General features: G+C 45.9%; 1 protein-coding gene across 4 annotated transcripts in view; it reads right to left on the bottom strand.

Annotated features, from left to right (window-relative positions):
* entpd5a (ectonucleoside triphosphate diphosphohydrolase 5a) overlaps nt 1-27,935 on the bottom strand; it is an 81,333-nt gene that overhangs the window by 3,240 nt on the left and 50,158 nt on the right. For all 4 annotated transcript variants that reach the window (XM_086002683.1, XM_086002686.1, XM_086002684.1 and 1 more), the window contains exons 6-13: nt 26,000-26,035; nt 24,467-24,555; nt 22,867-22,946; nt 19,343-19,404; nt 18,633-18,734; nt 16,874-17,014; nt 16,720-16,776; nt 101-216 (exon numbers count right to left, since the gene is read on the bottom strand). In XM_086002683.1, the coding sequence (XP_085858809.1) occupies nt 101-216; nt 16,720-16,776; nt 16,874-17,014; nt 18,633-18,734; nt 19,343-19,404; nt 22,867-22,946; nt 24,467-24,555; nt 26,000-26,035 (683 nt within the window). The remainder of the gene's footprint in view (nt 1-100; nt 217-16,719; nt 16,777-16,873; nt 17,015-18,632; nt 18,735-19,342; nt 19,405-22,866; nt 22,947-24,466; nt 24,556-25,999; nt 26,036-27,935) is intronic.

Here is a 27,935-nt window from a genome sequence, read left to right on the forward strand (position 1 = left end):
GGACCCATTTACTGTGAAACCCCAAATTGAGCCACTAGCAACTTTTCTTATCTGCGTATAGCATGCCTATAAGTGAAGTTAGAATAGGCGCCATGTTTACCTGCAGTTCTGTGTTATCGTAGAATCCAAACCCTTCCTTGAGTAAGGCAGTGATGTACGTTAGATCCATGCATAGAAAGGGACTGCCTGTGGATGCTTCATTTAAGTCTTTGCATACTGAGGAATTCAAAGTTCATAATTAGGCTTCAGGAAAACAAATGATTCCCATTTTACTTGGATTTATTTAGAACAACTGTGTTTACAAAAACATCACAGCTGGCCATCACTTGCCTGTACATTTTTTTTAATATACATGTTTTGACTCCTTTAAGGAGCACTATGTTTATGGAAAAGTATTACGATTTGGAGGAGGGGACCGAGTGTAACATATCAAAGTTTGCAGATGATACTAAGATGGATGGGAAAGTAGTGAGTGAGGAGGACATAAAAAACCTGCAAGGGGACATAGACAGGCTAAGTAAGTGGGCAGAGATTTGGCAGATGAAATACAATACTGGAAAGTGTGAGGTTATGCACTTTGGCAGGAAAAATCGTAGAGCAAGTTATTATCTTAATGGCAAGAAACTGGAAAGTACTGAAGTACAAAGGGATCTGGGGGTCCTGGTGCACAAAACTCAAAAGGTTAGTATGCAGGTGCAGCAAGTGATTAAGAAGGCCAATGGAATGTTGGCTTTCATTGCTAGGGGGATAGAATATAAAAATAGGGAGGTATTGCTTCAGTTGTACAAGGTATTGGTGAGACCGCACCCAGTTTTGGTGTCCATACTTAAGAAAAGACATACTTGCTCTCGAGTCAGTACAAAGAAGGTTCACTCGGTTAATCCCGGGGATGAGGGGATGGACATATGAGGAGAGGTTGAGTAGATTGGGACTCTACTCATTGGAGTTCAGAAGAATGAGAGGCGATCTTATTGAAACATATAAGATTGTGAAGGGGTCGGATCGGGTGGATGTTCCCGATGATGGGTGAAACTAGAACTAGGGGGCATAGTCTTAGAATAAGGGGCTGCTCTTTCAAAACTGAGATGAGGAGGAACTACTTCACTCAGAGGGTGGTAGGTCCATGGAATATGCTGCCCCAAAAAGCTGTAGAAGCTACATCATTACATAAATTTAAAACAGAAATAGACAGTTTCCTAGAAGTAAAGGGAATTAAGGGTTACGGGGAGCGGGCAGGAATTTGGACATGAGTCTAGGTTCGGATCGGACATGGCCCTGTGGGTAGCGGAGCAGGCCATGGGGCAGTGTAGCCTGATCCTGCTCCTATTTCGTGTGTCTAATTCTGTTAGATTCAGGAGATGGTTCTGTGATAGTAGATTGGTGGTTAGGATCAGATCAGCCATGACCTTATTGAATGGCGGAGCAGGCTCGAGGGGCCGATTGGCCTACTCCTGCTCCTATTTCTTATGTACATAGAATTTACAACATGCCAGTCGGCCCAACTAGCCCATGCCAGTATTTACACTCCACACGAGCCTCCTCCCACCCTACTTTATCTATTCCCATCAGCATACCCTTCAGTCCCTTTCTCCCCCATGTACTTATCTAGGTTCCCCTTAAATGCATCGATGCTATTCGCTTCAACTACTCCGTGTGGTGGCAAGTTCCACATTCTAACCACTCTCTGGGTAAAGAAGTTTCTCCTGAATTCCTTATTGGATTTATTAGTGACTATCTTATATTTATGACCCCTAGTTTTGGACTCCCCACAAGTGGAAACATCTTCCCTATCAAACCCTTGTTTAGAAACATAGGAGATAGGAGCAGGAGTAGGCCATTCAGCCCCTCGAGCCTACTTCGCCATTCAATGAGATCATGGTTGATCATCCAAACTCAGTACCCTGTCCCTGCCTTCTCCCCATATCCCTTGATCCCTTTAGCCTTAAGAAATATATCTGATACGTTTATCAATTACTTCATAAAAGGTGATGAGTCGAAGAAGAGATGACGAGTCGAAAGAAGAGATGAATAAGGCTTTTATTAGCTAAGAAGAGACCATGCTTCTTCGTGAGTGACTGAACAAGTCTGAACGAAACCCACACAGTGGTGGGTGGAGTCAGCTGAGGCATGCCTCCATACACAGCGCCACCCAGAGGTGGCAATATACAATACAGTGGTTTACCACATTCACCCCTTGTTTAATGTGAAGTCCGGCGGGGTGAAGGGTACTACAAGTTAAGTCTATCAGGAGGCCTTGTCTGACGTCCTGATCGTCGTGGTGGCGGCGGTGGTGTTGCAGCATCCGACGTCGGGTCTGGTGTCTGGGTGGTTGGCGAAGATTCCTGGGGCTTTGGCATGCCATCTGCAGGGGTTGGGTTGGGAGGGGTGGTGGGGGATAACAGTGGTAAGGGGGATAACGGTGGTAAGGGGGATAACGGTGGTAATTCAGGGGTACCCGAGGGTGCGAGATCTCGTATGGAGACCGTGTCCTCCCGCCCGTCTGGGTATGTCACCCAGGCATACTGGGGGTTGGCGTGTAGGAGGTGCACCCGCTCGACCAGGGGGTCCGTTTTATGCGTCCTCACGTGCCTCCGCAGTAGGACGGGCCCAGGAGAAGTCAACCATGCCGGTAGCGAGGTTCCCGATGTAGACTTCCGGGGGAAAACGAACATTTTCTCATGAGGGGTCGCATTAGTGGCAGTACAAAGCAGTGACCGAATGGAGTGGAGCGCTGCAGGGAGGACCTCCTGCCAGCGGGAGGTCGGAAGGCCCTTAGATTTTAGTGCTAAGAGGACTGCCTTCCAAACCGTCGCGTTCTCCCTTTCCACCTGGCCGTTCCCCCGGGGGTTGTAACTGGTGGTCCTGCTCGTGGCGATACCTCTTGTTAGCAGGTACTGCCGAAGTTCGTCGCTCATGAACGATGAGCCCCTGTCGCTATGTATATAGCTGGGGAACCCGAACAGAGCGAAGATGTCATTCAGACACTTGATGACCGTGGTACTGGTCATGTCTGGGCAAGGGATGGCAAAGGGGAAACGGGAGTACTCATCAACTATGTTGAGGAAGTACACATTGCGGTCAGCGGAGGGGAGGGGCCCTTTAAAATCGACGCTCAGGCGTTCGAAGGGGCGGGTGGCCTTGATCAGGCTTGCTCTGTCCGGCCTATAGAAGTGCGGTTTGCACTCGGCGCAGATTTGGCAGCTCTTGGTCATGGTCCTGACCTCCTCGATGGAGTAGGGCAGGTTACGGGATTTGATAAAATGGAAAAACCTGGTGACCCCCGGGTGGCAGAGGTCATTGTGGAGGGACTGCAGCCTATCACTCTGCGCGTTGGCGCATGTACCACGTGATAGGGCATCTGGGGGCTCATTGAGTTTCCCTGGCCGATACAAGATATCATAATTGTAGGTGGAGAGTTCGATTCTCCACCTCAAGATCTTGTCGTTCTTGATTTTACCCCTCTGCTTATTATTAAACATAAAAGCTACTGAACGCTGGTCAGTGAGCAGGGTAAATCGTTTCCCGGCCAGGTAATGCCTCCAGTGACGCACCGCTTCTACAATAGCCTGGGCCTCCTTTTCGACGGAGGAGTGTCTCGTCTCGGGGCCCTGGAGGGTCCTTGAGAAAAAGGCCACGGGTCTGCCCGCCTGGTTAAGGGTCGCGGCTAGGGCGAAGTCGGAGGCATCGCTCTCCACTTGGAAGGGGATGGACTCATCCACCGCGTGCATTGCGGCCTTCGCGATATCGTTCTTGATAAGAGTGAAGGCTGCACACGCCTCTGGTGTCAGGGGGAAGGAGGTGGCTTTGATGAGGGGCCTGGCTTTGTCTGCATAGAGGGGCACCCACTGGGCGTAGTAGGAGAAAAACCCCAGGCATCTCTTCAGTGCTTTTTGGCAGTGGGGAAGGGGTAGCTCCATTAGGGGGCGCATTCTGTCGGGGTCGGGCCCGATGACTCCGTTCTCCACCACGCAGCCGAGGATGGCCAGGCGCTTGGTGTGAAACATACATTTTTCCTTATTGTACGTTAGGTTCAGCCGTTGGGCCGTACGGAGGAAATTTGCTAGATTAACGTCGTGGTCCTGCTGGTCGTGGCCGCAGATGGTGACGTTATCCAAATAGGGGAAGGTTGCCCGCAGCGCGTTCTGGTCAACCATTCGGTCCATCTCCCTTTGGAAGACCGAAACCCCGTTGGTGACGCCGAAGGGGACCCTAAGGAAGTGGTAGAGGCGGCCGTTTGCCTCGAAGGCAGTATACTGGCGGTCCTCATGGCGGATGGGCAGCTGGTGGTACGCTGACTTAAGGTCGATGGTGGAGAATACTTTGTATTGCGCAATCTGATTGACCATATCAGATATGCGAGGGAGGGGGTACGCGTCCAGCTGGGTGTACCGGTTTATGGTTTGGCTGTAGTCGATTACCATGCGGCGTTTTGCAGTGGTTTTAACGACTACAACCTGGGCTCGCCAGGGGCTAGTGCTACCTTCGATAATGCCCTCCTTCAATAGCCGCTCCACCTCAGAGCTGATAAAAGCTCTGTCCCCGGCACTGTACCGCCTGCTTTTGGTAGCGATGGGTTTACAGTCGCGGGTGAGGTTAGCGAACAGGGGAGGGGGGGGGGACTTTTAATGTGGAAAGGCTGCAGGTGGTTTGCAGCGGGCGATTTAAAAGTTGTTGGTTGCAGACTGTGAGTGGGGGGAGGGGTCCACCGTATGCTAGTGTGACACTCTTAAGGTGGCACTGAAAATCCAACCCTAGCAGGACGGCAGCGCAAAGACGGGGCAGGACTAGCAGTTTAAATTTTTTATATTCAGTGCCCCCTACTGACAGGGTCACCACACAGTAGCCGCTGATGTCCATTGACTGGGACTTGGACGCCATAGAAATGCGATGGTGCGTTGGCAGAATCGTGAGGGAGTGGCTACGTACCGTGTCGGGGTGGACGAAACTCTCTGTGCTCCCGCTGTCGATCAGGCAACTGGTGGCGCGGCCGTTTACCGCGATATCCATCATGGAGCTGGATAGATGGTGAGGGAGGGCTTGATCCAGCGTCACGGAGGCCAGTATGTGGCTTAGTGAGTCACTATAGTCATCCGCCGAGACGGTGGTCGGTTCCGGTGACGAAATGGCGGTTGAGTGCGTTGGATACGATGGCGGCGGATGCCATGCGGCCGGGGGTACACAAAATGGCGGATAAGATGGCTGCTCCCACGGCCCGCACGCTGCGCTGCTGGCTGGCTTCCCCTTGCAGGCGTTAGCGTAATGGCCTTTCTTCCCGCAGCCCGAGCAGGTAGCTGTCTTAGCTGGGCAGTGCGCTCTGGGATGTTTTAACTGGCCACAGAAATAGCATTTTTGGGCCTGGTTACTGGGCATCGAAGCAGTTCTTACCGGAGGCTGCTGTCTCGGTTGGGTCGCTGCAGCGGTTGGTGCCGGGGGCGGCGGTCCCGTGTCCCACGGTTTTGATTGCCATGTCTCGGCGCCGTTACGGGGGTATGCCTCGAGGTTTCGGTGGGCCTCCTCTAACGAGAGCGCAAGGGCAATGGCCGTCTTCAGGTCGGGTTCCTTGCTTTCTAGCAGTCTCTGCCGGGTGTGGTCTGACTGGAGGCCCCTGACGAAGGCATCACAGGCGAGTCCCTGCGCGTGCTCCACAGCCGTTACCGCTTTACAATCGCAGTCTCTGCAGAGTGCCAGTAGCGCCCGTGCAAATGCCCCTACCGATTCTCCCGGTTGCTGCCTGCGGGATCCCAAGAGGTGTCGGGCGTAAATTGTGTTCACTGGGCGCGTATATTGCCCTTTTAGTAGCTCGAGGGCCGCCACGTACGTATTAGAGTCCCGGATTAGCATATATACTTGATGGCTCACCTGGGCGGTCAAAATTTTCAGTTTGTGATCCTCCTCTGTAACCTGTGAGATTGCGAGGAAGGATTCAAAGCAGCTCAGCCAGTGTTCAAACTTGGCTGATGCACCCACCTCTTGAGGGTCGAGGTCCAGGCGTGGTGGTCTGAGGGCTCTCAGCAATGTCTGCTGTATCCGTTGCTGTTGTTGCTCCTCAGGTGTCGCCATTTAACTTTTAGCTAATAAAATTGATACGCTTATCAATTACTTCATAAAAGGTGATGAGTCGAAGAAGAGATGACGAGTCGAAAGAAGAGATGAATAAGGCTTTTATTAGCTAAGAAGAGACCATGCTTCTTCGTGAGTGACTGAACAAGTCTGAACGAAACCCACACAGTGGTGGGTGGAGTCAGCTGAGGCATGCCTCCATACACAGCGCCACCCAGAGGTGGCAATATACAATACAGTGGTTTACCACAATATCTAACTCCTTCTTGAATATATTTAATGAATTGGCCTCAACTGCCTTTTGTGGTGGAGAATTCCACAGGTTCACCACTCTCTGGGTGAAGAAATTCCTCCTCATCTCTGTCCTAAATGGCTTACTCCTTATCTTTAGACTGTGACCCCTGGTTCTGGACTCCCCTGCCATCAGGAACATCCTTCCTGCATCTAGTCTGTCTAGTCCTGTTAGAATTTTATAAGTTTCAATGAGATCCCCTCTCATTCTTCTAAACTCCAGCGAGTATAAGCCCAATCGACCCAATCTCTCCTCATACGTCATTCCTGCCATCCCAGGTATCAGTCTGGTTAATCTTCGCTGCACTCCCTCCATGGCAAGAACATCCTTCCTCAGATAAGGCGACCAAAACTGCACACAACACTCAAGGTGTGGTCTCACCAAGGCCCTGTACAACTGCAGCAAGACATCCTCGCTCCTGTACTCGAATCCTCTCGCTACAAAGGCCAACATACCATTTGCCTTCTTAACCGCCTGCTGCACCTGCATGCTTACCTTCAGCGACTGGTGCACAAGGACACCCAGGTCTCATTGCACTTCCCCTTCTCCCAATCTATTGCCGTTCAGATAATAATCTGCCTTCCTGTTTTTGCCACCAAAGTGGATAACCTCGCATTTATCCACATTATACTGCATCTGCCCAATCACCCAACCTGTCCAAATCATACTGGAGTTTCTCAGCATCCTCCTCACAGCACACACGCCCACCCAGCTTTGTGTCGTCTGCAAACTTGATTTTAAAGACCTCTATTGGGTCATCCATCAGCCTTTTTTCTAGAGAAAAGACCCCCTGCCCGTTCAGTCTTTAGTTCATAGTTATAACCTCTCAGTTCTGGTATCATCTGTGCAATCGTTTTTGCACCTTCTCCAGTGTCTCCATATCCTTTTTGTAATCTGGACACCAGAACTGTGTAAGGTGTGTTCAAGGAGAAAGACAAGCTAAGCTTTGCTTTTGTTTTGACAGCATCACGCACAATGCTCCAAGTCATACACCTTGTGCTTTCAAATTAAAAAAAAAAGGTTTGTTGCTTTTTCATGGAGTAATCCTTTAAACAGGTTCTGGTTTCTTAACAAAACCCAGGGGTGTTTAAGGCCGGTTGGCAAGAAAGAATTCTATGGAAATGTTAAATCGAGTGGAATAAATTTATATTGTTGTAAATGAGCAAGAATGATGTACAATCATGAACCGACTCAAGTTTACCAAAAAAGCTCCCGCCCGACAATTCCTGTGGAGTTTTTAGTTGAATTTGTATTATTGCTGGAAGCTATGTACCTCTGCATCTCTATCAAGGGCACGACTACATAGTTTATGAAAATGTATTTGTATTATTACTTATACATATTTATAGAATTTGGAGATTGCATATAACATTTACAAGAAAAAGGGACACTCCATGGGATAACACTTCAGCACAAGTTTAAAAAAAAAAAAAAAATCTGAAATAGTAACAGAAAAATGCCAAATACTCAGCAGATCCATCACATCTGTATCGGAAAAAGATTCTTGGCCTTTTACCGAAGATCAAGTATAGTATCTGCTCCTCCTGCCAACACATACTTGGGAGTCACCTCTACTGGGGGTGAGGGGTGGGGGCAATAGAGATTTAACTGGTTACAGGTGTTCAACAGGTTTAAAAAAATAATAATTCTCGGGATGTGGGTGTCTCTGGCAAGGCCAGCAAGTACTGCCCATCCTTAGTTGCCCTGGAGGTGGTGGTAGTGGTGGGCCTCCTTGAACCGCTGCAGTCCGTGTGGTGAAGCTGCTCCCACAGTTGGGTTAGGAAGGTTATTCTGGTCACTGCCGGGGGAGGTGCCCGAGGATTGGAAAGTGGCAAATGTGACACCATTGTTCAAGAACGGGTGTAAGGACAATCCTAGTAACTACAGGCCGGTCAGTTTAACATTAGTAAGAACAGAAAATGCTGGAAAAACTCAGCAGGCCAGGCAACATCCGTGGAGAGAAATTAGAGTCAACGTTTCGGGTCAAAACCCTTTATCAAGACTAACGAGGCACAGGGAATGAAATAGATTAAGAGGCCAGGCTGGGAGAGAACAAAAGAGAAGAGACATTAAGAGGTATTCAAAACGAGACGAGATGGTGATAGGACAGTGGAGACAAAAGACGGCTCTAGGTTAGGTGTGAAATGTGCTGGCAGAATGGGAGACAGCTGCCATGTGGGAGAGAGGGAAAAAAAAGGAAAGGGGGGGGGAAACCAAAGGTGTGGATAAAAAATAAGTAAAAATAATAGGGGCCGAGGTTATGGCAGCTGTCTGCCAGCACATTTCACACCTAATCTAGAGCTGTCTTTTGTCTCCACTAGTCCGATCACCATCTCGTCTCGTTTTGAATACCTCTTAATGTCTCTTCTCTTTGTTCTCTCCCAGCCTGGCCTTTTAATCTATTTCATTCCCTGTGCCTCTTTAGTCTTGATAAAGGGTTTTGACCCGAAACGTCGACTCTAATTTCGCTCCACGGATGTTGCCTGGCCTGCTGAGTTTTTCCAGCATTTTCTGTTGTTATTTCAGTTTAACATCAGTGGTGGGTAAAGTTTTAGAAACAATAATCAAGGAAAAAATTAACGGGCACTTGGAGAGGTTTAAGCTAATTAAGGAGAGCCAACATGGATTTGTAAAAGGAAGATCGTGTTTGATTAATCTAATTGAATTTTTTGATGAAGTAACAGAGAGGATTGATGAAGGGAATGCAGTGGATGTTGTCTACATGGATTTTTGGAAGGCGTTTGACAAAGTACCACATAGAAGGCTAGTTAACAACATTGAGGCTCATGGAATAGGTGGGTCAGTGGCAGCTTGAAAAAGGAATTGGCTTAAGGATCGAAAACAACGAGTTGTGGTAAATGGCTGCTTTTCAGACTGGAGGATGGTAGACAGTGGTGTTCCCCAAGGGTCAGTGCTGGGGCCACTGCTCTTTTTTGATATATATAAATAAATGACCTGGATATTGGAATACAGAGTGGAATTTCTAAATTTGCCGATGACACCAAACTTGAGGGTATGGCAAACAGTGATGATGATATCAATTGACTGCAACAGGGCATAGAAAGACTAGCAGAATGGGCAGACAAGTGGCAGATGGAATTTAATAGAGAAGTGTGAGGTGATGCATTTTGGCACAAGGAACGAAGAGGCAATATACACTTAATGGCACAGTTTTAAAGTGTGTGCAGGGACAGAGGGACCTGGGAGTTAATGTGCGTCAGTTCCTGAAGGTGACATAGAAGATAGGAGCAGGAGTAGGCCATTCGGCAATTCGAGCCTGCTCCGCCATTCAATGAGATCATGGCTGATCATCCAAATTCAGTACCCTGTCCCTGCCTTCTCCCCATATCCCTTGATCCCTTTAGCCTCAAGAAACATATCCAACTCTTTCTTGAATATATTTAATGAACTGGCCTCCACCGCCCTCTGTGGCAGAGAATTCCACAGGTTCACCACTCTCTGGGTGAAGAAATTCCTCCTCATTTCAGTCCTAAATGGCTTACCCCTTATCCTTTGACTATGACCCCTGGTTCTGGACTCACCGGCCATCAGAAACATCCCTCCTGCATCTAGTCTGTCCAGACCTGACAGAATTTTATAGGTTTCGATGAGATCCCCTCTCAATCTTCTAAACTCCAGTGAGTATAAGCCCAATCGACACAATCTCTCCTCGTACATCATTCCTGCCATCCCAGGTATCAGCCTGGTGAATCGTCGCTGCACTCCCTCCATGGCAAGAACGTCCTTCCTCAGGTAAGGTGACCAAAACTGCACACAATACTCAAGGTGTGGTCTCACCAAGGCCCTGTACAACTGCAGCAAGACATCCTTGTTCCTGTACTCGAACCCTCTTGCTACGAAGGCCAACATACCATTTGCCTTCTTAACCACCTGCTGCACCTGCATGCTTACCTTCAGCGACTGGTGCACAATAACACCCAGGTCTCTTTGCACTTCCCCTTCTCCCAATCTATTGCCATTCAAATAATAATTTGCCTTCCTGTTTTTGCCACCAAAGTGGATAACCTCACATTTATCCACATTATAGTGCATTTGCCATGTTTCTGCCCAATCACCCAACCTGTCCAAATCGTACTGGAGTTTCACGACATCCTCCTCACAGCTTACCCTCCCACCCAGCTTTGTGTTGTCTGCAAATTTGGAGATATTACATCCAATTCCCTCGTCCAGATCATTGATATATATTATGAACAGCTGGGGTCCTAGGACCGATCCTTGCGGTACTCCACTAGTCACTGCCTGCCACTCGGAAAACGACCCGTTTATTCCAACTCTTTGCTTTCTGTCCGTCAACCAGTTCTCTATCCAAGTCAGTACTTTGCCCCCAATCCCATGTGCCTTAACTTTACGCGCTAATCTCTTATGTGGGACCTTATCGAAAGCCTTCTGAAAGTCCAAATACACCACATCCACTGGTTCTCCCGTATCTATTTTACCAGTTACATCCTCAAAAAATTCCAGTAGTCAAGCATGATTTACCTTTCGTAAATCCATGTTGACTTTGTCCGATCCTGTCACTGCTTTCCAAGTGCTCTGCTATTACATCTTTTATAATAGACTCTAGCATTTTCCCCACTACCGATGTCAGGCTTACCGGCCTATAATTCCCCACTTTTTCTCTACCACCTTTTTTGAATAGTGGGGTAACATTAGCTATATACAGGACATATCGAGAGTGGTTAACAAAGCATATGGGATCTTGGGCTTCATAAATAGAGGTGTTGAGTATAAAAGTAGAGAAGTTATGCTGAACCTTTATAAAGCGCTGGTTAGGCCACAACTGGAGTATTGCAGCCAGTTCTGGTCACCACACTTTAGGAAGGATGTGAAGGCCCTTGAGAGGGTGCAGAGGAGATTTACCAGAATGGTTCCAGGGATGGGGATCTTAGCTACAAGGACAGGTGGGAGAAGCTGGATTTGTTTTCATTAGAGCAAAGGAGGTTGAGGGATGATTTGATAGAGGTGTACAAGATTATGACGGGTTTGGATAGGCTAGGCGGGGAAAGGCTGTTCCCATTAGTTAATGGTACAAGGACTAGGGGACACAGATTTAAGGTTTTGGGCAAGAGATACAGGGGGGAAGTGAGGAAAAACTTTTTTACACAGCGAGTGACGACGACCTGGAATTCGCTGCTGACGGAAGTGGTGGAAGCGGAGACACTCAATGTTTTCAAGGGAGACTGGATAGGCACTTGAGGGAAATAAACAGAGAGTGCCGTAAGAGTTTGGGTAAGTGAGAGAGTTAGGGTAAGTGGGGTGTTAGGTGCTGTTTCTGTTTTGTTTCTGGCCTTGTTTTCCCTGCCAGCCCCAGGATTAGCAGACATCGCGGAGGCGGAGCAGCGAGGCGAGGCCCAGTCAAGGCAGCCGGGAGCAGCAGCGGGTGTTGAGTCGAGTCGGAGCAGCGAGGCGAGGCAGCCTAAACAGGCTCCACAGGCAACATTCCAAAGGGAGGTCAGAATTCAAAAGTGACATCACAGCCAAGCTGGTAGGTGATTGGCGAGTACTTTTCCTTCCCTTTTAAACCTTTATAAGTTGGTAAGTTCAATTAAATAGAGGTGTGATATTCATCATCTAGAATCGGGGCAGAGGGTATTTAAAAATAATAATAATAAATTTAATTAATTACATAGAATGGCAGAGCAGGTGATGTGTTACTGCTGCAATATGTGAGAGCTGGTGGACACCATTGATGTTCACAGTAATCACATTTGCAGTAAGTGCTGGCTGCTCGAGGAACTCCAGCTCTGTGTTGATGAGCTAGAGTCCGAGCTTCAAACACTACGACACATCAGGGAGGGGGAGAGTTACCTGGACTCTGTATTCCAGGAAGTAGTCACACCAATTAGATTAACTAATTCAGATGTAGTCCGTGGTCAGGGACAGGAGGGTGTAACTATGAGTGAGGCAGGTACGGGGATCCAGGAGGTAGTGTTGGAGGAGCTGCAGCCCTTGCTCTTGTCCAACAGGTTCGAGGCTCTTGCTCCCTGTGAGGACGGGAACGGGGACTGCAGGGAGGATGAGCAACCTGGCCACAGCACCGTGGAACGAGGGGCCATTCAAGTGGGGGGAGTAAAAAGAAATGTTGTAGTGGTAGGGGATAGTATCATTAGGGGGATAGATAAAGTTCTTTGCAGCCGAGAGCGAGAGTCCCGAAGGTTGTGTTGCCTGCCCGGTGCCAGGGTTAAGGACATCTCCTCTGGGCTGGAGAAACACGGAGTGGGAGGGGGAGGATCCAGTTGTCGTGGTCCATGCTGGTACCAACGACATAGATAGGACAAGGAAAGAGGTTCTGCTGAGGGAGTATGAGCAGCTAGGGGCCAAATTAAAAAGCAGAACCACAAGGGTAATAATCTCTGGATTACTACCTGAGCCACAAGCAAATTTGGCTAGGGTAAATAAAATCAGAGTTAAATGCGTGGCTCAAAGACTGGTGTGGGAGAAACGGGTTTTGCTTCTTGGGACACTGGCACCAGTACTGGGACAGGAGAGAGCTGTTCCGTTGGGACGGACTTCACTTGGCCAGTGCTGGGACTAGAATCCTGGCGAATCGAATAACTAGGGCTGTAGAGAGGGCTTTAAACTAATTAGTGGGGGGGGAGGTTTCAAGAGAGTGAAAAATAAAAATGTCAGCAGAGAAGGCAATAGAGCAAGGTAGCAGTGGGGGAATTAAAAACCAGAGCGTGTCAGGAAGGGACAGAATATATAAAGATAAAGGTAAAGTAGTAAAGGGGATAAAAGCAGGAATAAATTGTCAGAAAACATATTTAAAAGTTCTTTATCTGAATGCACGCAGCATTCGTAACAAAATAGACGAGTTGACGGTACAAATAACTACACATGGGTATGATCTGGTGGCCATTACAGAAACATGGCTGCAAGGTGACCATGACTGGGAACTAAACATCCAGGGGTATTTGACTATTAGGAAGGACAGACAGGAAGGAAAGGGAGGTGGGGTGGCTATGTTAATAAAGGATGGAATCACTGCAATAGTGAGAAATGATATTGGGTCAAAGGATCAGGATAGTGAAACAGTTTGGGTGGAGATAAGGAATAATAAGGGGAAAAAGTCACTAGTGGGCGTAGTCTATAGGCCTCCTAACAGTTGCAACTCTGTTGGTCGGAGTATCAATCAGGAAATAGTTGGGGCTTGTAATAAGGGAACAGCTATAATCATGGGAGATTTTAACTTTCATATTGACTGGACAAATCAAATTGGGCAGGGCAGCCTTGAGGAAGAGTTCATAGAGTGCATTAGGGATGGGTTCCTTGAGTAGTATGTTACTGAGCCAAACAGGGGGCAGGCAATCTTAGATCTGGTCCTGTGTAATGAGACAGGATTAATAAAAAATGTCCTAGTAAAGGATCCCCTTGGAATGAGTGACCATAACATAGTTGAATTCCAAATTCAGTTGGAGGGTGAGAGAGTTGGATCTCAAACCAGTGTACTAAGCTTAAATAAAGGAGACTATGAAGGTATGAGACTATGAAGATATGAGAGCAGAGTTGACTAAAGTGGACTGGGAAAATAGATTAAGGTGTAAGACGGTACATGAGCAGTGGTGTACATTCAAGGAGATATTTCACAACTGTCAAGAAAAATATATTCCACTGAGGATAAAGGGGCGTAAAAGAAAAGACAGCCATCCGTAGCTAAGTAAAGTAATAAAGGATAGTATCCGACTGAAAACAAGGGCATATAAAAGTGGCCAAATCTAGTGGGAGGATAGAAGATTGGGAAGCATTTAAAAGCCAGCAAACAATAACTAAAAGATTAATTAAGAAAGGGAAGATAGATTGTGAAAGTAAACTAGCAAAAAATATAAAAACAGATAGCAAGAGTTTCTACAGTTATATAAAAAGAAAAAGGGTGGCTAAAGTGAATGTTGGTCCCTTAGAGGACGAGACCGGGAAATTTAGTCGTGGGGAACATGGAGATGGCAAAAACGCTGAACAAATATTTTGTATCAGTCTTTACAGTAGAGCACACTAAAAATATCCCAACACTGGACAAACAGGGGGCTATCGGGGGGGGGGGGGGGGGAGGAGGTGGAGGAGCTAAACGCGATTAAAATCACTAAGGAGATGGTACTCGGTAAGATAATGGGACTTAAGGCGGATAAATCCCCTGGACCTGATGGCTTACATCCTAGGGTCTTGAGAGAAGTAGCGGTAGGGATTGGTGGTAATTTTCCAAAACTCCCTGGATTCAGGAAAGGTCCCAGCAGATTGGAAAACTGCTAATGTAACGCCCTTATTTAAAACAGGAGGTAGACAAAAGGCTGGAAACTATAGACCAGTTAGCCTAACATCTGTGGTTGGTAAAACGTTGGAGTCCATTATTAAGGAAGCAGTAACAGGACATTTGGACAAGCATAATTTGATCGGACAGAGTCAGCATGGTTTTATGAAGGGGAAGTCATGTTTGACAAATTTGCTCGAATTCTTTGAGGACGTAACACAGGGTGGATAAAGGGGAACCAGTGGATGTGGTGTATTTGGACTTCCAAAATGCATTTGACAAGGTGCCACACAAAAGATTACTGCACAAGATAAAAAATCACAGGATTGGGGGTAATATACTGGCATGGGTGGAAGATTGGCTATCTAACAGAAAAGAGAGTTGGGATAAATGGTTCATTCTCAGGTTGGCAATTAGTAACTAGTGGTGTTCCGCATGGGTCAGTGCTGAGACCCCAACTCTTTACAATCTATATTAACGATGTGGATGAGGGGACCAAGTGCAACGTATCCAAGTTTGCCGATGATACAAAGATGGGAGGGAAAGCAGTGAGTGAGGAGGACAGTCCAAAGATGTGCGGGTTAGGTTGATTGGTTATGATAAATTGACCCTTAGTGTTAGGGGGATTAAATACGTGGGGTTACGGGGATAGGGTGGGATATGTGTTGGTGTAGGGGTTACGGGGATCGGGTGGGATATGTGTTGGTGCAGGCTCGATGGGCCGAAATGGCCTCTATCTGCACTGTGGGGTTTCTGTGATTCTGTGACATAAAAAACCTGCAAAAGGACATAGACAAGGGCAGAAATTTGGCAGATGGAATATAATGTTGGAAAGTGTGAGGTTATGCACTTTGGCAGAAAAAATCAAAGAGCAAGTTATTATCTAAATGGAGAGAAACTGCAAAGTGCTACAGTACAAAGGGATCTGGGGGTCCTGGTGCATGAAACACAGAAGGTTAGTATGCAGGTACAGCAGGTGATCAGGAAGGCCAATGGAATCTTGGCTTTTATTGCAAGGGGGATGGAGTATAAAAGCAGGGAAGTCTTGCTTCAGTTATACAGGGTACTGGTGAGGCCACACCTGGAATACTGCGTACAGTTTTGGTTTCCATATTTAAGATATACTTGCTCTCGAGGCAGTTCAGAGAAGGTTCACTCGGTTGATTCCAGAGATGAGGGGGTTGACTTATGAGGAAAGGTTGAGTAGGTTGGGCCTCTACTCATTGGAATTCAGAAGAATGAGAGGCGATCTTATCGAAACATATAAGATTGTGAGGGGGCTTGATCGGGTGGATGCGGGGAGGATGTTTCCACTGATGGGTGAGACTAGAACTAGGGGGCATAATCTTAGAATAAGGGGCTGCCCTTTCAAAACTGAGATGAGGAGAAACTTCTTCACTCAGAGGGTAGTAAATCTATGGAATTTGCTACCTCAGAGAGCTGTGGAAGCTGCGACATTAAATAAATTTAAAACGGAGATAGACAGTTTCCTAGCTGATAAGGGAATTAGGGGTTACGGGGAGCGGGCAGGGAAGTGGACGTGAGCCTAGGTTCGGATCAGCCATGATCCTATTGAATGGCGGAGCAGGCCCGAGGGGCCGTATGGTCTGCTCCTACTTCTTATGTTCTTATGTAAACTTGCAGGGCTACGGGGATAGAGCGGGGGAATGGGACTGACTGGATTGCTCTACAGAGAGCTGGCACAGACTCGATGGGCCAAATGGCCTCCATCTGTGTCATTATGACTTCGATCTGTTTAGGAAGACAATAAGCTTTGACAAAAAAAATATGCTCCAACGGAAAAGAGCATTTACAGTGAAACGGACTGCCGCCTTCTCCCTTTCCTCCCCAGCCCCCCCATAAAAACTTGCTTTGGAATTTTGTTTAATAAGAGTTGTAATGTAATCCCGTCGGTCCACTCAAAAGGATGCAGTGTAAAGCACTGTGGAAAATCTTGCTTGCTGGGGCGGAGTGGTGGCTACCTGAAGCCTGTTCTTATGGCAACCAGTTCTATTTAGATAAGGAGGAGAGGTTACAAACTTTTTAACGTGGTGCCTGGAGCACAGAATATTCCTACTTCAGAGACTGAATAATTTATTTTTACCTTCTTCAGCTTTCATTTCAAAATCCTTCACAAGTATAACGCCACCCTTCTCAGCATCTAAAACAAAAAAAGACATATAAAGCTTTTGAAAACAGGCTTCAGATATATGTAGAAAAACAAAAGGACAAAAAAAAAAATTCAGCTGCTCACTCACCAATCATTCCTGCATCCACAGCTCGATCATAGTAATACGAAAAGGCATAGAAACTCCGGCTTTTAATTTCATCTTGCTGATCAAGTTTCTTCCGGATCACCTTCGTAACTTCAGTGTAGCAAGAGTGGAAGCCTGAGGGAACTGCGATTACAAATGCAAATACATTTACACAGGTTATTCCATCCGATTCAGCGTACAAGTTACATTTTGGCAGCACTTGGGAGTCAGAAGGTTGTGGGTTCACAGTCCCACTCCATGGACTTGAGCGCAAAAACCTAGGCTGACACTCAGTGCAGCGCTGAGGGAGTGCGCCACTGTCGAAGGTGCCGTCTTTCGGATGAGACGTTAAACCGAGGCCCCGTCTGCTCTCTCAGGTGAACGTAAAAGATCCTATAGTGCTATTTCATTGAGGAGTAGGGACGTTATCCCCGGTGACCTGGCCAATATTTATCCCTCAGTCAACATCAGTAAAAACTGATTATCTGGTCATTATCACATTGCTGTTTGTGGGAGCTTGCTGTGCGCAAATTGGCTGCTGAGTTTCCTACATTGTAACAGTGACCACACTTCAAAAGTACTTCATTGGCTGTAAAGCGCTTTGGGACGTCCTGAGGTCGTGAAAGGCGCTATAGAAATGCAAGCCTTTCTTTTTTACATTTTACACCCCCCTGACTGAATTTTCTCCCCTCCTATCCTGGAGGCTGCTATTCACACCAAGGAATGGTTCCACGGGTGCTGCAGCCCACAGTACCTCACCCAAGTAGCCGCTCTTCATGTGCGAACCTAGGCTACTTGGCAATGGAGGGCATCACAGCCGAGTAAGGTTCTCTCACCTAATGCACGCGCGCACTTTTCAGCAGGGGTTCACGGGATAGCAATCAGAAATGGGAACCTTGGTTGGATATTCCTTCTCCAGCCTGGAACATGGGAGGCAATTTTTAATGGCCCTCAATGATGACAGAGGTCAGCAGACGTAGCACAGACCACGAATCAATCAGCTTTCATTTGTATGGCACAGTACCACAACATACTATTCTTACACCAGAGCACCACCAAGAGAGTGGCTTCCCAAGAGAAGTAGAAGACAGTAATCCAATGTTGTTGTTAACTGCAAGAGTCAAACTCGAACAGTTTTATGCACATTAACTGAACGGAGATGCCATTCCACTGCACTACACCAGTTATAAAGATGCTTTTTAAAAAAAAAATATATTTTTAAATCACAAGAAAAAAAAAGTGGCCCAGTTTGACGTGTTGGCCAACCAGTGCCATTTAAAAGTGCTCTGTTGATATGGTGTAGGGCCTAAACTTACAATATCAATTAGAACATAAGAAATAGGAGCAGGAATAGGCCATTCGAGCCTGCTCAATTACAAGTCCTACACCATTAGTTTTTCTTTTACTTCACCCAGTGGTGCAAAATCAATTGGTTACACCCTGGAGAGGTAGCGGGCAACCTCCTACAGTTCCCTACAAGGTGGTTTGAGCTAAGCCGTGCCGAGCGGAGCTATGCTGAACGGAGGCTAGATGGTTTACCAGTGGGGGAATAAGTGTGAGGTAACAGGTATAATAATGTGCAAGATATACTCTTGGCTCTTTGGGTGAAGGGATGTCCATGGGCATGGAGCTCTAACCAATTTATTTGGTAGCATGACGGTGAATGACAGAGTATCTCGCACCGAGGTTCATTTTATGGGAATATCGAATTAAGTTCTGTGCAATCACAGGATTGCCTAGTTGAGTGGCAGCATTTTCCTACCTTCCTTCATTCCTCCAAACTTGTAGTTGATTCCACCAAATTTCCATTCAGCTTTCAAGAACTGTGGTAAACATGAACTCCTGTACCTTCTGCTCTCGCCCACTGAAAGGAAGAATGGGCAGATACAACAAAAATAAATCAAAAGTACACAAGGTTAAACAGAAACCAAGTTCAAATCGTATACCAGATTTCACATCATCCACAGTTTAAAAGTCCTACCAAGGGTAAGGGAAGGACCCACTTATTTTTCACATCGCACATGAACAACAAAGCGAGAGTATAGAGGCACGAGGGTTCGTCTCAAGGTCATTCCTTTGACAGAATACTTGATCATGGATCACAAACAGATTATCTGGTCATTATCACATTGCTGTTTGTGGGAGCTTGCTGTGCACAAATTGGCTGCCACGTTTCCTACATTCCAGCAGTGACTACACTTCAAAAGTACTTCATTGGCTGTAAAGCACTTTGGGACATCCTGAGGTAGTGAAGGACGCTATATAAATGCAAGTCTTTCTTTTCTTTCTTCACTGAGCCCTGCCCAATGGCAACAAGTTTCCCAGGATTCCCAACTCAATGAGGCATCAAGGTGTGCAATTATGATCCGGAGAAACAAATGGAGCGGGGCAGAAGTCTAGCACCTGGTATCTTTCTTTCAACTACATAACCAAGAAATATTTAGGCAGTAATCAAAACAAGATTGCACTTACCTTTTGCACCCAAAGCTCCCAGTACAGCCAGTCTCGCTACTTTCAATCCAAAACCTAAATAACTAATAGTTAAGAATATAGAATATATCAGGATCTTCTACAAGAATCCTACTGATAAGATTATAGTGATTGATAAAATAGATACAAAAAAGGTTACAAGGCGTGAACATCCATTATAATTTTATTTCTGCAAAAGCAGATGAAAATATTTTGTTTCAATGTTGATTGTTGCTATTAATAGCTGGGAGCCAAAGGAGGAGGGACCCTAACCTACAGTTGTTTTATTTGTTCCTGGGATGTGGGCGTCGCTGGCATGGCCAGCATTTATTGCACATCCCCAACTGCCCTCGAGAAGGTGGTGGTGAGCCGCCTTCTTGAACCGGTGCAGTCCGTGTGGTGAAGGTACTCCCACAGTGCTATTAGGGAGAGAGTTCCAGGATTTTGACCCAGCGACGATGAAGGAATAGTGATATATTTCCAAGTCAGGATGGTGTGCGACTTGGAGGGGAACTTGGAGGGGGTGGTGTTCCCATGCGCCTGCTGCCCTTGTCCTTCTAGGTGGTAGAGGTCGCGGGTTTGGGAGGTGCTGCCGAAGAAGCCGTGGCGAGTTGCTGCAGTGCATCTTGTAGATGGTACACACTGCAGCCACAGTGCGCCGGTGGTGGAGGGAGTCAATGTTTAAGGTGAGGGATTCAGTGATGGTTAGGCCATTGAATGTCAAGGGGCGGTGGTTAGATTCTCTCTTGTTGGTGATGGTCATTGCCTGCCACTTGTGTGGCGTGAATGTTGCCTGCAACTTATCAGCCCAAGCCTAAATGTCGTCCAGGTCTTGCTGCATGCAGGCATGGGCTGCTTCATTAGCTGAAGAGTTGCGAATGGAATTGAACACTGCAGTCATCAGTGAAAATCCCCATTTCTGACCTTATGTTGGAGGGAAGGATATTGATGAAGCAGTTGAAGATGGTTGGGCCCAGAACACTGCCCTGAGGAACTCCTGCAGCAATGTTCTGGGACTGAGATGATTGACCTCCAACAACCACAACCATCTTCCTTTGTGCTAGGTATGACTCCAGCCAGTGGAGAGTTTTTCCTGATTCCCATTGACTTCAATTTTACTAGGGCTCCTTGATGCCACACTCGGTCAAATGTTGCCTTGATGTCAAGGGCTGTCATTCTCACCTCACCTCTGGAATTCAGCTCTTTTGTCCATGTTTGGACCAAGGCTGTAATGAGGTCTGGAGCAGAGCGGTTCTGGCGGAACTCAAACTGAGCATTGGTGAGCAGGTTATTGGTGAGTAAATGCCGCTTAATAGCATGGTCGACGACACCTTCCATCACTTTGCTGATGATTGAGAGTAGACCGACGGGCGGTAATTGGCCAGATTGGATTTGTCCTGCTATTTGTGCATAGGACATACCTGGGCAGTTTTTCTAATTGTTGGGTAGATGCCAGTGTTGTAGCTGTACTGGAAGAGCTTGGCTAGAGGCGCAGCTAGTTCTGGAGCACAAGTCTTCAGCAAGACAGCCAAGATGTTGTCAGGGCCCATAGTCTTTGCTGTATCCAGTATGCTCAGCCATTTTTTAATGTCACGTGGAGTGAATCGAATTGGCTGAAGACTGGTTTCTGTGATGGTGGGGATCTCGGGAGTAGGCCGATACGGCACTTCTGGCTGAAGATGGTTGCAAACGCTTTAGCCTCGACTTTTGCACTTGTGTGCTGGGCTCCGCTATCATTGAGGATGGGGATATTCATGGAGTCTCCTCTTGTTTAATTGTCCACCACCATTCATGACTGGATGTGGCAGGACTGCAGAGGTTTGATCGGATCCGTTGGTTGTGGGATAGCTTAACTCGGTCTATAGCATGCTGCTACCGCTGTTTAGTATGCATGTAGTCCTGTGTTGTAGCTTCCCCAGATTGGCACCTCATTTTTAGGTACACCTGGTGCTGCTCCTGGCATGCTCTTATGCACTCTTCATTGAACCAGGGTTGGTCCCCTGGCTTGATGGTAATGGTGGAGTGAGGGATATGCCGGGTCATGAGGTTACAGATTGTGGTGGAATACAATTCTTCTGCTGCTGATGGTCCACAGTTCCTCATGGATGCCCAGTTTTGAGCTGCTAGATCTGTTCTGAATCTATCCCATTTAGCACGGTGGTTGTGCCACACAACACGATGGAGGGTGTCCTCAGTGTGAAGACGGGACTTCGTCTCCACAGGGCGGTCACTCCTACCAATGCAGTCATGGACAGATGCATCTGCAACAGGTAGATCGGTGAGGACAAGGTCAAGTAGGTTTTCCCCTCGTGTTGGTTCTCTCACCACCTGCTGCAGGCCCTGTCTGGCAGTTATGTCCTTCAGGTAGGTTGAGATAGAGTCGTTAACCTGGCAATGCTTCAGCAGTCTCATTGTAAATGCACCAGTGCCTTCCCCAAAGGGGAATGGTATGGAACAGAGCCTTGCTGACCAGGAAGGTCCCAGGTTCAGTCCCTGGTGTGACCTGGCTTAGTTGATCTTATAGCATTACAAGTGAACTGAGTGTCCCTGGGCTAAAAGTCATTCTGGGGATGGGGATGCAGGGGTGGGGGTGAGGTGGGGTGGCGAGAAAGAGAAAAAAAAAGGTTCTCTTTCCTGGTCATTATCAATTGACCCCAGCTAGAAAGTGCGTGTGCGCCTGTTAAGTGAGGACAGGTAAGGATCAGCTGTGATAATCCCCACACTGGTTATGCTCATATTGGAAGAAGCCATTTGAACAAGACACCAGAAGGCTGCAAGTATCTGTGAAATAATAATCCAGCATGAGTCAGTTAGTCTGACCACCTAGATGTAAGGGAGATATGGAGGATGTGGCAATGGTTTAGATAAGAGTCACAAAATGGATCCTGAGCTTCAGAAGATTGAGAAATGATACCAAAAATGGAGAAACTTGGACTTTCATCCTTAGGAGATACACATACAATAGTATAGAAAATCCAAACTAAAAACAGCCAGTCGAAGGGGCACAGGTGCAAACTAGCAAAAGACACGGGCAAAAATTTGCTAGGCCATTGCAAAATGGGCATTGGAAACAATTCGTGCGCCTGAACAGGTAGGTCTGAGGCTCTTGAAATTGGGCTTCAGGTTTCATCTGAATAATTGGGTCAAGGTACCAGCACCGGTCTCACCTCAAGGGGCGGCTGGCCCACATCGACGGATCCAATTTGGGTCTCCTGTCTCTCTGGCAGCGTTCATCAGAAGGTCTTGAAAAGGGGGGGGGGGGGGGGCGGGGGAAGGTCCAAGGGGAGACGGAGAACGAGAGAGGAGCGATCGCGGCATGCAGCGGCCCCTCAGTAGTACTGTGGAGGAGCACTCTTGTTCCTCCTGACTCCACATGAAAGTGGTAACAGAACACTAGAGTAACAATTAACTAGAACTACCACCAATATTCTCCAACAAATACAGCACACTTACCAACACTGAATATAATCAGTTGTACCTTTATTGCAAACGTTATTGAAAGGCTAGTACTGTATTATGAAACGCACCTGTGGGTGTAGAGTTTGTAGGAATTGTCAAACATTTCAAAGGAACTGATATATTCTTCAGGTGCAGCATGAAGTGTACTCTGCAAGATTGAAAAAGAAACAGCACATCAACTCAACAGAAAAGGTTAAATGCAATTCCTCTTTGGGGCATGCACTATTTGAGCAAGGCTGATAATTACGTGTGAATGTGCGCTGAAGTGTAGAGTTTCATGAGGTGGACTCATGCCCACTAGGAATAGGGTTGCATTAGATTGGGTTTGATTCAAGCCCGAGTTGCAGAGGCACAAGCACAGTATACTAGAGTGATATGACCAAGGTGAAAATCTAAATGATAAAAAAAAAAGGAAAACAAAAACAACAACAGGACAAGACTTGTTCTTTGGCTTGTGAGTGCGCAGTGAATGTTTCTCCCTGTACAGTTAACAAAGTGGTAGTGTTGGAATCACTTGACAGCAAAAGCAGCATTACAACTTGCATTGCGATGGACGCAGGTCTCTTTACAGCGGGGAAATAAAGTAAAGCTTTCTAGTCGGTCAACCTTGGCTCAGTTTGTAGTACTCTCGGCTCAGAGTCAGACACTGGAGCACAAAATCTAGGCTGACACCCTACTGCAGTACTGAGGGAGTGCTGCACTGTCGAAGGTAGCATCTTTCGGATGCGATGTTGGACACTGTCTTCCCCTCTCAAATGGACGTAAATAATCTCACGACAGGGTCTCCTGGCCAATATTTAATCCCTCAGCCAACATCACTAAAAAGAAAAATGATCTGCAATTATCACATTGCTGTGTGCAAATTGTCTGCCGCGTTTCCTACGTTACAACAGTGCCTACACTTCAAAAGCTGTAAAAGATTGGCTGTAGAGCGCTTTCGGACATCCGGAGCTCGTGAAAGGCGTGATATATAAATGCAAGTCTCTCTTTCAAGAAGGATTCCTTCCAACTTTAGATGTGATGAACTGCAGACTTTATATACAAACAAGCACTAATATCCCTCAACCTGATAAGCACAACAGGTAGGCTTTTCCCCCAAATAAATATCCAAACCCCATTATAAAGTGATATTGAAATGAATGTCTTTCCTCGAATATCACAATAAAATGAATTTGGCCAAACAATTATTTGTCCCAACTATCAGGCATGTAACATTTGTAGAATATATCCTTCACACACAAGAACCTACTTGGCTAGCTGGAACATAATATATTACTGTGTGTTTACAAGATAACTTGTCAGAGTGATTGAACTTTGAGCGTGCTCTAAACCATCCCGCTCGATTACGAAAGGGCACGGTGTCAAAGATTAAATCCAGAAAATCTTGCCTCAATAGAATGTCTTCCTTCACCCCTCCAGAGACTCACAGACACACAACTTTAATTGCCGATTGCAGTACTGATGTCACCTGTACACACGAGTGCCTATATTACAACTTGTAGAAACTGAAAACGTGCATCACCCCACGGATAACCATGTTTTACATCAGTTTTTTTTTGTTTGGGGTGGGGGGGGGGGGGGGAAATAAAAAAAGGTGGAAATTCACTCATTACTAGATTTAACAAGTTTGCTTTCTGGTTGGGTCAGGCCCTTCTTGGTTTTTCTTACCTCAGCCTGAGGGAGGAACGTGATCTGTGTGGAAGCTCCCCCCAGGTCCAGGATTCCGACAGTGTTTTGATTCGCACTGTACAAGTGGCCTAGAAATTATATTTTAAAAAAAAGTGTCAAATTCCTGTTTTAAAATGCTGCTAGAAAACTTCCATTTACAAAAAAACCACCTTACTTGCACACTAAATTGGAAATGCAGGCCATTCGGCTCAATCAGCCTGTCCATTTTTGATTGATCTTTAGCCCAGTTAACCAGTCTTCTCACCGCAGCTTAAAATACGTAGGCAAACTATGGGTTACCTAAAGTTTCTGGGCGACTACTTCTGCTGATTTATACACCAATGTCCTGTTTTCAGTTTGTGGCCTACACTGTAGTCAACCTGTGAATTACAGTTAGGAACCAGGTAATCACTTAGAAATCAAAGGGGGTCTTTACCGGAGGAGCCCCTTACCTAAAAGGTTCCTTTCAATTTCCCTTTCTTATTCCCAACTTTGTCATTTTTAAACTTGCATTCATTGATATTTAAACCCTCATCACTTGGCTGTTATTCTGAATCATTTCAGGGACATTATTAGTGAGTAAGCAATGTGTTCCTTATTTATCTGTAACTGATCAGGTTTATATCCCAACACAAGGCGGTTAAGCCTTTCACAATAGCATGGTGCTGCTTTGTTTGTAACTTGGTTTCCAACTTGAAATATGTCGATTACAAACAGTTATGGTTAGTAATAGCAACAGAATTGGCTGCGTGGAAAATGGAAGAAATTCACTGGTCCTACTTTTTAGGTTTTGCAGGAAACCAGGTTTATACTTGAACGGACTGTTTCACGTCAGTAAATGTAGGAAAATCTACTATATATTGAGAACACCTAAATCTATTACACAGAGAAAACTGAACGTGTGGCAACAGATCACAAAGGGGGCAGAGAATGCCACAAACTCAGGAACAAACCGAAAGCAGTCATTCATCTGAAGCTGTAATCTCTGCCACCCATCCCAGTGGTTGTCTTTATATTGGATTGATTTTTTTTTTTGTTGAAAACCTCTCCTTCCTCTCGGTCACTGCTTTGCCACCACTGTTGGGCACCAATGCAAAATGAGGCAGGGCGTCAGAATATTGGGTTATGGTGGATGACAAATATGGGGAAGTCACACCTTCCATGCATAATGTTCTGCTGGATTACATTTTGACATACAGTTAATAACATAATACTGGATTTGATTATTCAATAGGCGTTGCATGGCTCCAAAAGCCAGGAGATCGTTAGGAGTTCTGGCAGAACCCAGAGAAACACTAGATTTTGCAATTTTGTTATGATTAAATTATGGAAGATTACCGTTGCATGGGTCTAAATTAACTGGCAGCATAAACTGCCATGAATTGTGAACCTTTGGATGCTAATGGGGTGGCAAAGCTATGAGGAAAAAAAGGCCAAAACATTTTCTAGCCACGTAAGAAATTCCAAACGGTAGTTAAATTTCAATGTTAAAATGGTGATGGTGGCAGGGAAGATGAAAAACCACACACATACCAGTCAAGAAGTTTATTGTGATCCAGGCTAAAATTCCTGCAAAAATAAAATGCAACAATCAGCACAAACACTAAAATATCCATATAAAGTTTTATACAAGAACAGGAGGGCAGCTCTTCAGCCCTCCCAACTTGGTCCTTTGTTTAGTTTTTCCTCCAGGACTCACTGGATCACTGCACTTCCAGCATTACCCTAATGAATCAAGAATTGGTCCATTAACCTGGCTGAAATACTCAGAAATTAATGTACTCATCAAGTTACATTTAGTTTATGTTTTTTTTTAATCTTCTTATAATCGCGTCCTTGGGTTCTTTCTGCACGCACCCCCATTGATTTTTTAGATCACATTTCCCTCAGTACAAACACTTGCCAGTCAATAAAAAGATAATTGGCAAAAAAGTTGGGAGGGAAGGAGAGGAGGAGGAGAATTTATTTATTTATTTAATTATGCAGCAAGTAGTTACGATCTAGAATGCACTGCCTGAATGAGTGGTGGAAGCTGATTCAATCGTAACGTTCAAAAAAGAATTGGATATAAACTTGAAAAAGGAAAAACTGTCAGGGAAGGAGCAGGCGAGTGGGACTAATTGGATAGTTCCTTCAAAGAGTCAGCACTGGTTCTGTGCTTTTTGATTTCCTACATTACAACAGCGACTGCACTTCAAAATTACTTAATTGGCTGTAAAGTGCTTTGGGATGTCCGGTGGTCGTGAAAGGCGCGATAGAAATGCAAGTCTTTCTGTGTAAAAACTCTTACAGCTCCCTCATAGTTAACTCACTGATCCAAAGTCTGAAACCACTTTATTTTGTTGAATCCGTTCCAAACCCTCCTTTTCATAAACAAAGGTAATCAAAACTATTCAGTGGTTTCACAATCCATGGGAACCAACGGCCAAGGTCATGAAAACTTTTACATTGTCAACGAATTTGGGCTTACCAGTACACCAAGTAGCTATGCACTTTGTATAGCACAAATTGAAACCGGAGATTACCAAGACAAGTGGAGTGAATTCCACCGAGTTTGGCTCAGGGATTCAAATCAAAATTTGACAAAACTAACCAATTAATTAGCCTTCCTTGATCTGAATGAACATGCCTTTTCAAAGGAGCTTTTTGTGGAAGGTGGTGTAATTGCTGATCATCACAATAAACCTTTGTTAAAAGAACCAGATGAAGCATGAAATGAGAAATGCCCAATTACCCTAATCCTTGAACACAAACATATTTAGCATTTTAGTAAATACTTTTCAAATTATTTAATCACCTTGGGGGTTTAAAATTCCACTGGTTGGGGAATCTAGGACTATGGGACATAGCCTAAAAATTAGAGCCAGCCGCTTCAGGAGTGAAATTAGGGAACACTTCTACACACAAAGGGTGGTAGAAGTTTGGAACTCTCTTCCGCAAACAGCAGTTGATGCTGGGTCAATTGTTAATTTTAAGTCGGAGGTTGATAGATTTCTGTTTACCAAAGGTATTAAGGAATATGGGGCAAAGGTGGATATACGGAGATAGGTCACAGATCAGCCATGATCTCATTGAATGGCGGAACAGGCTCGAGGGGCTGAATGGCCTACTCCTGTTCCTATGTTCCTAATAATTGGGGAAAAAGAACTTGAATGCTGCTGTCCTATCTTCAAAGGGTAATTGAATTAATAGTCCACGGTATTAATTCACCATTACAACAACTCGCATTTATATAGCGCCTTTAACGTAGTAAAACGTTCCAAGGCACTTCACAGGAGCGTTATCAAGTAAAGATTAAAACTGAGCTAAAGAAGGAGACAGGTGACCAAAATCGACCGGACCGGGAGCCAATGTAAGTCAGCAAGCACAGGGGTGATGGGTGAATGGAATTGGATCAGCTTAAGTTTATAGAGGGTGGAAGATGGGAGGTCAGTCAGGAGAATATTGGGACAGTCGAGTCTAGAGGTAA

This window comes from Somniosus microcephalus, chromosome 12, assembly GCF_052327205.1.
Source record: "Somniosus microcephalus isolate GS21.2 chromosome 12, FLI_Smic_1.0, whole genome shotgun sequence".
In the NCBI taxonomy this organism is placed as follows: Eukaryota; Metazoa; Chordata; class Chondrichthyes; order Squaliformes; family Somniosidae; genus Somniosus; species Somniosus microcephalus.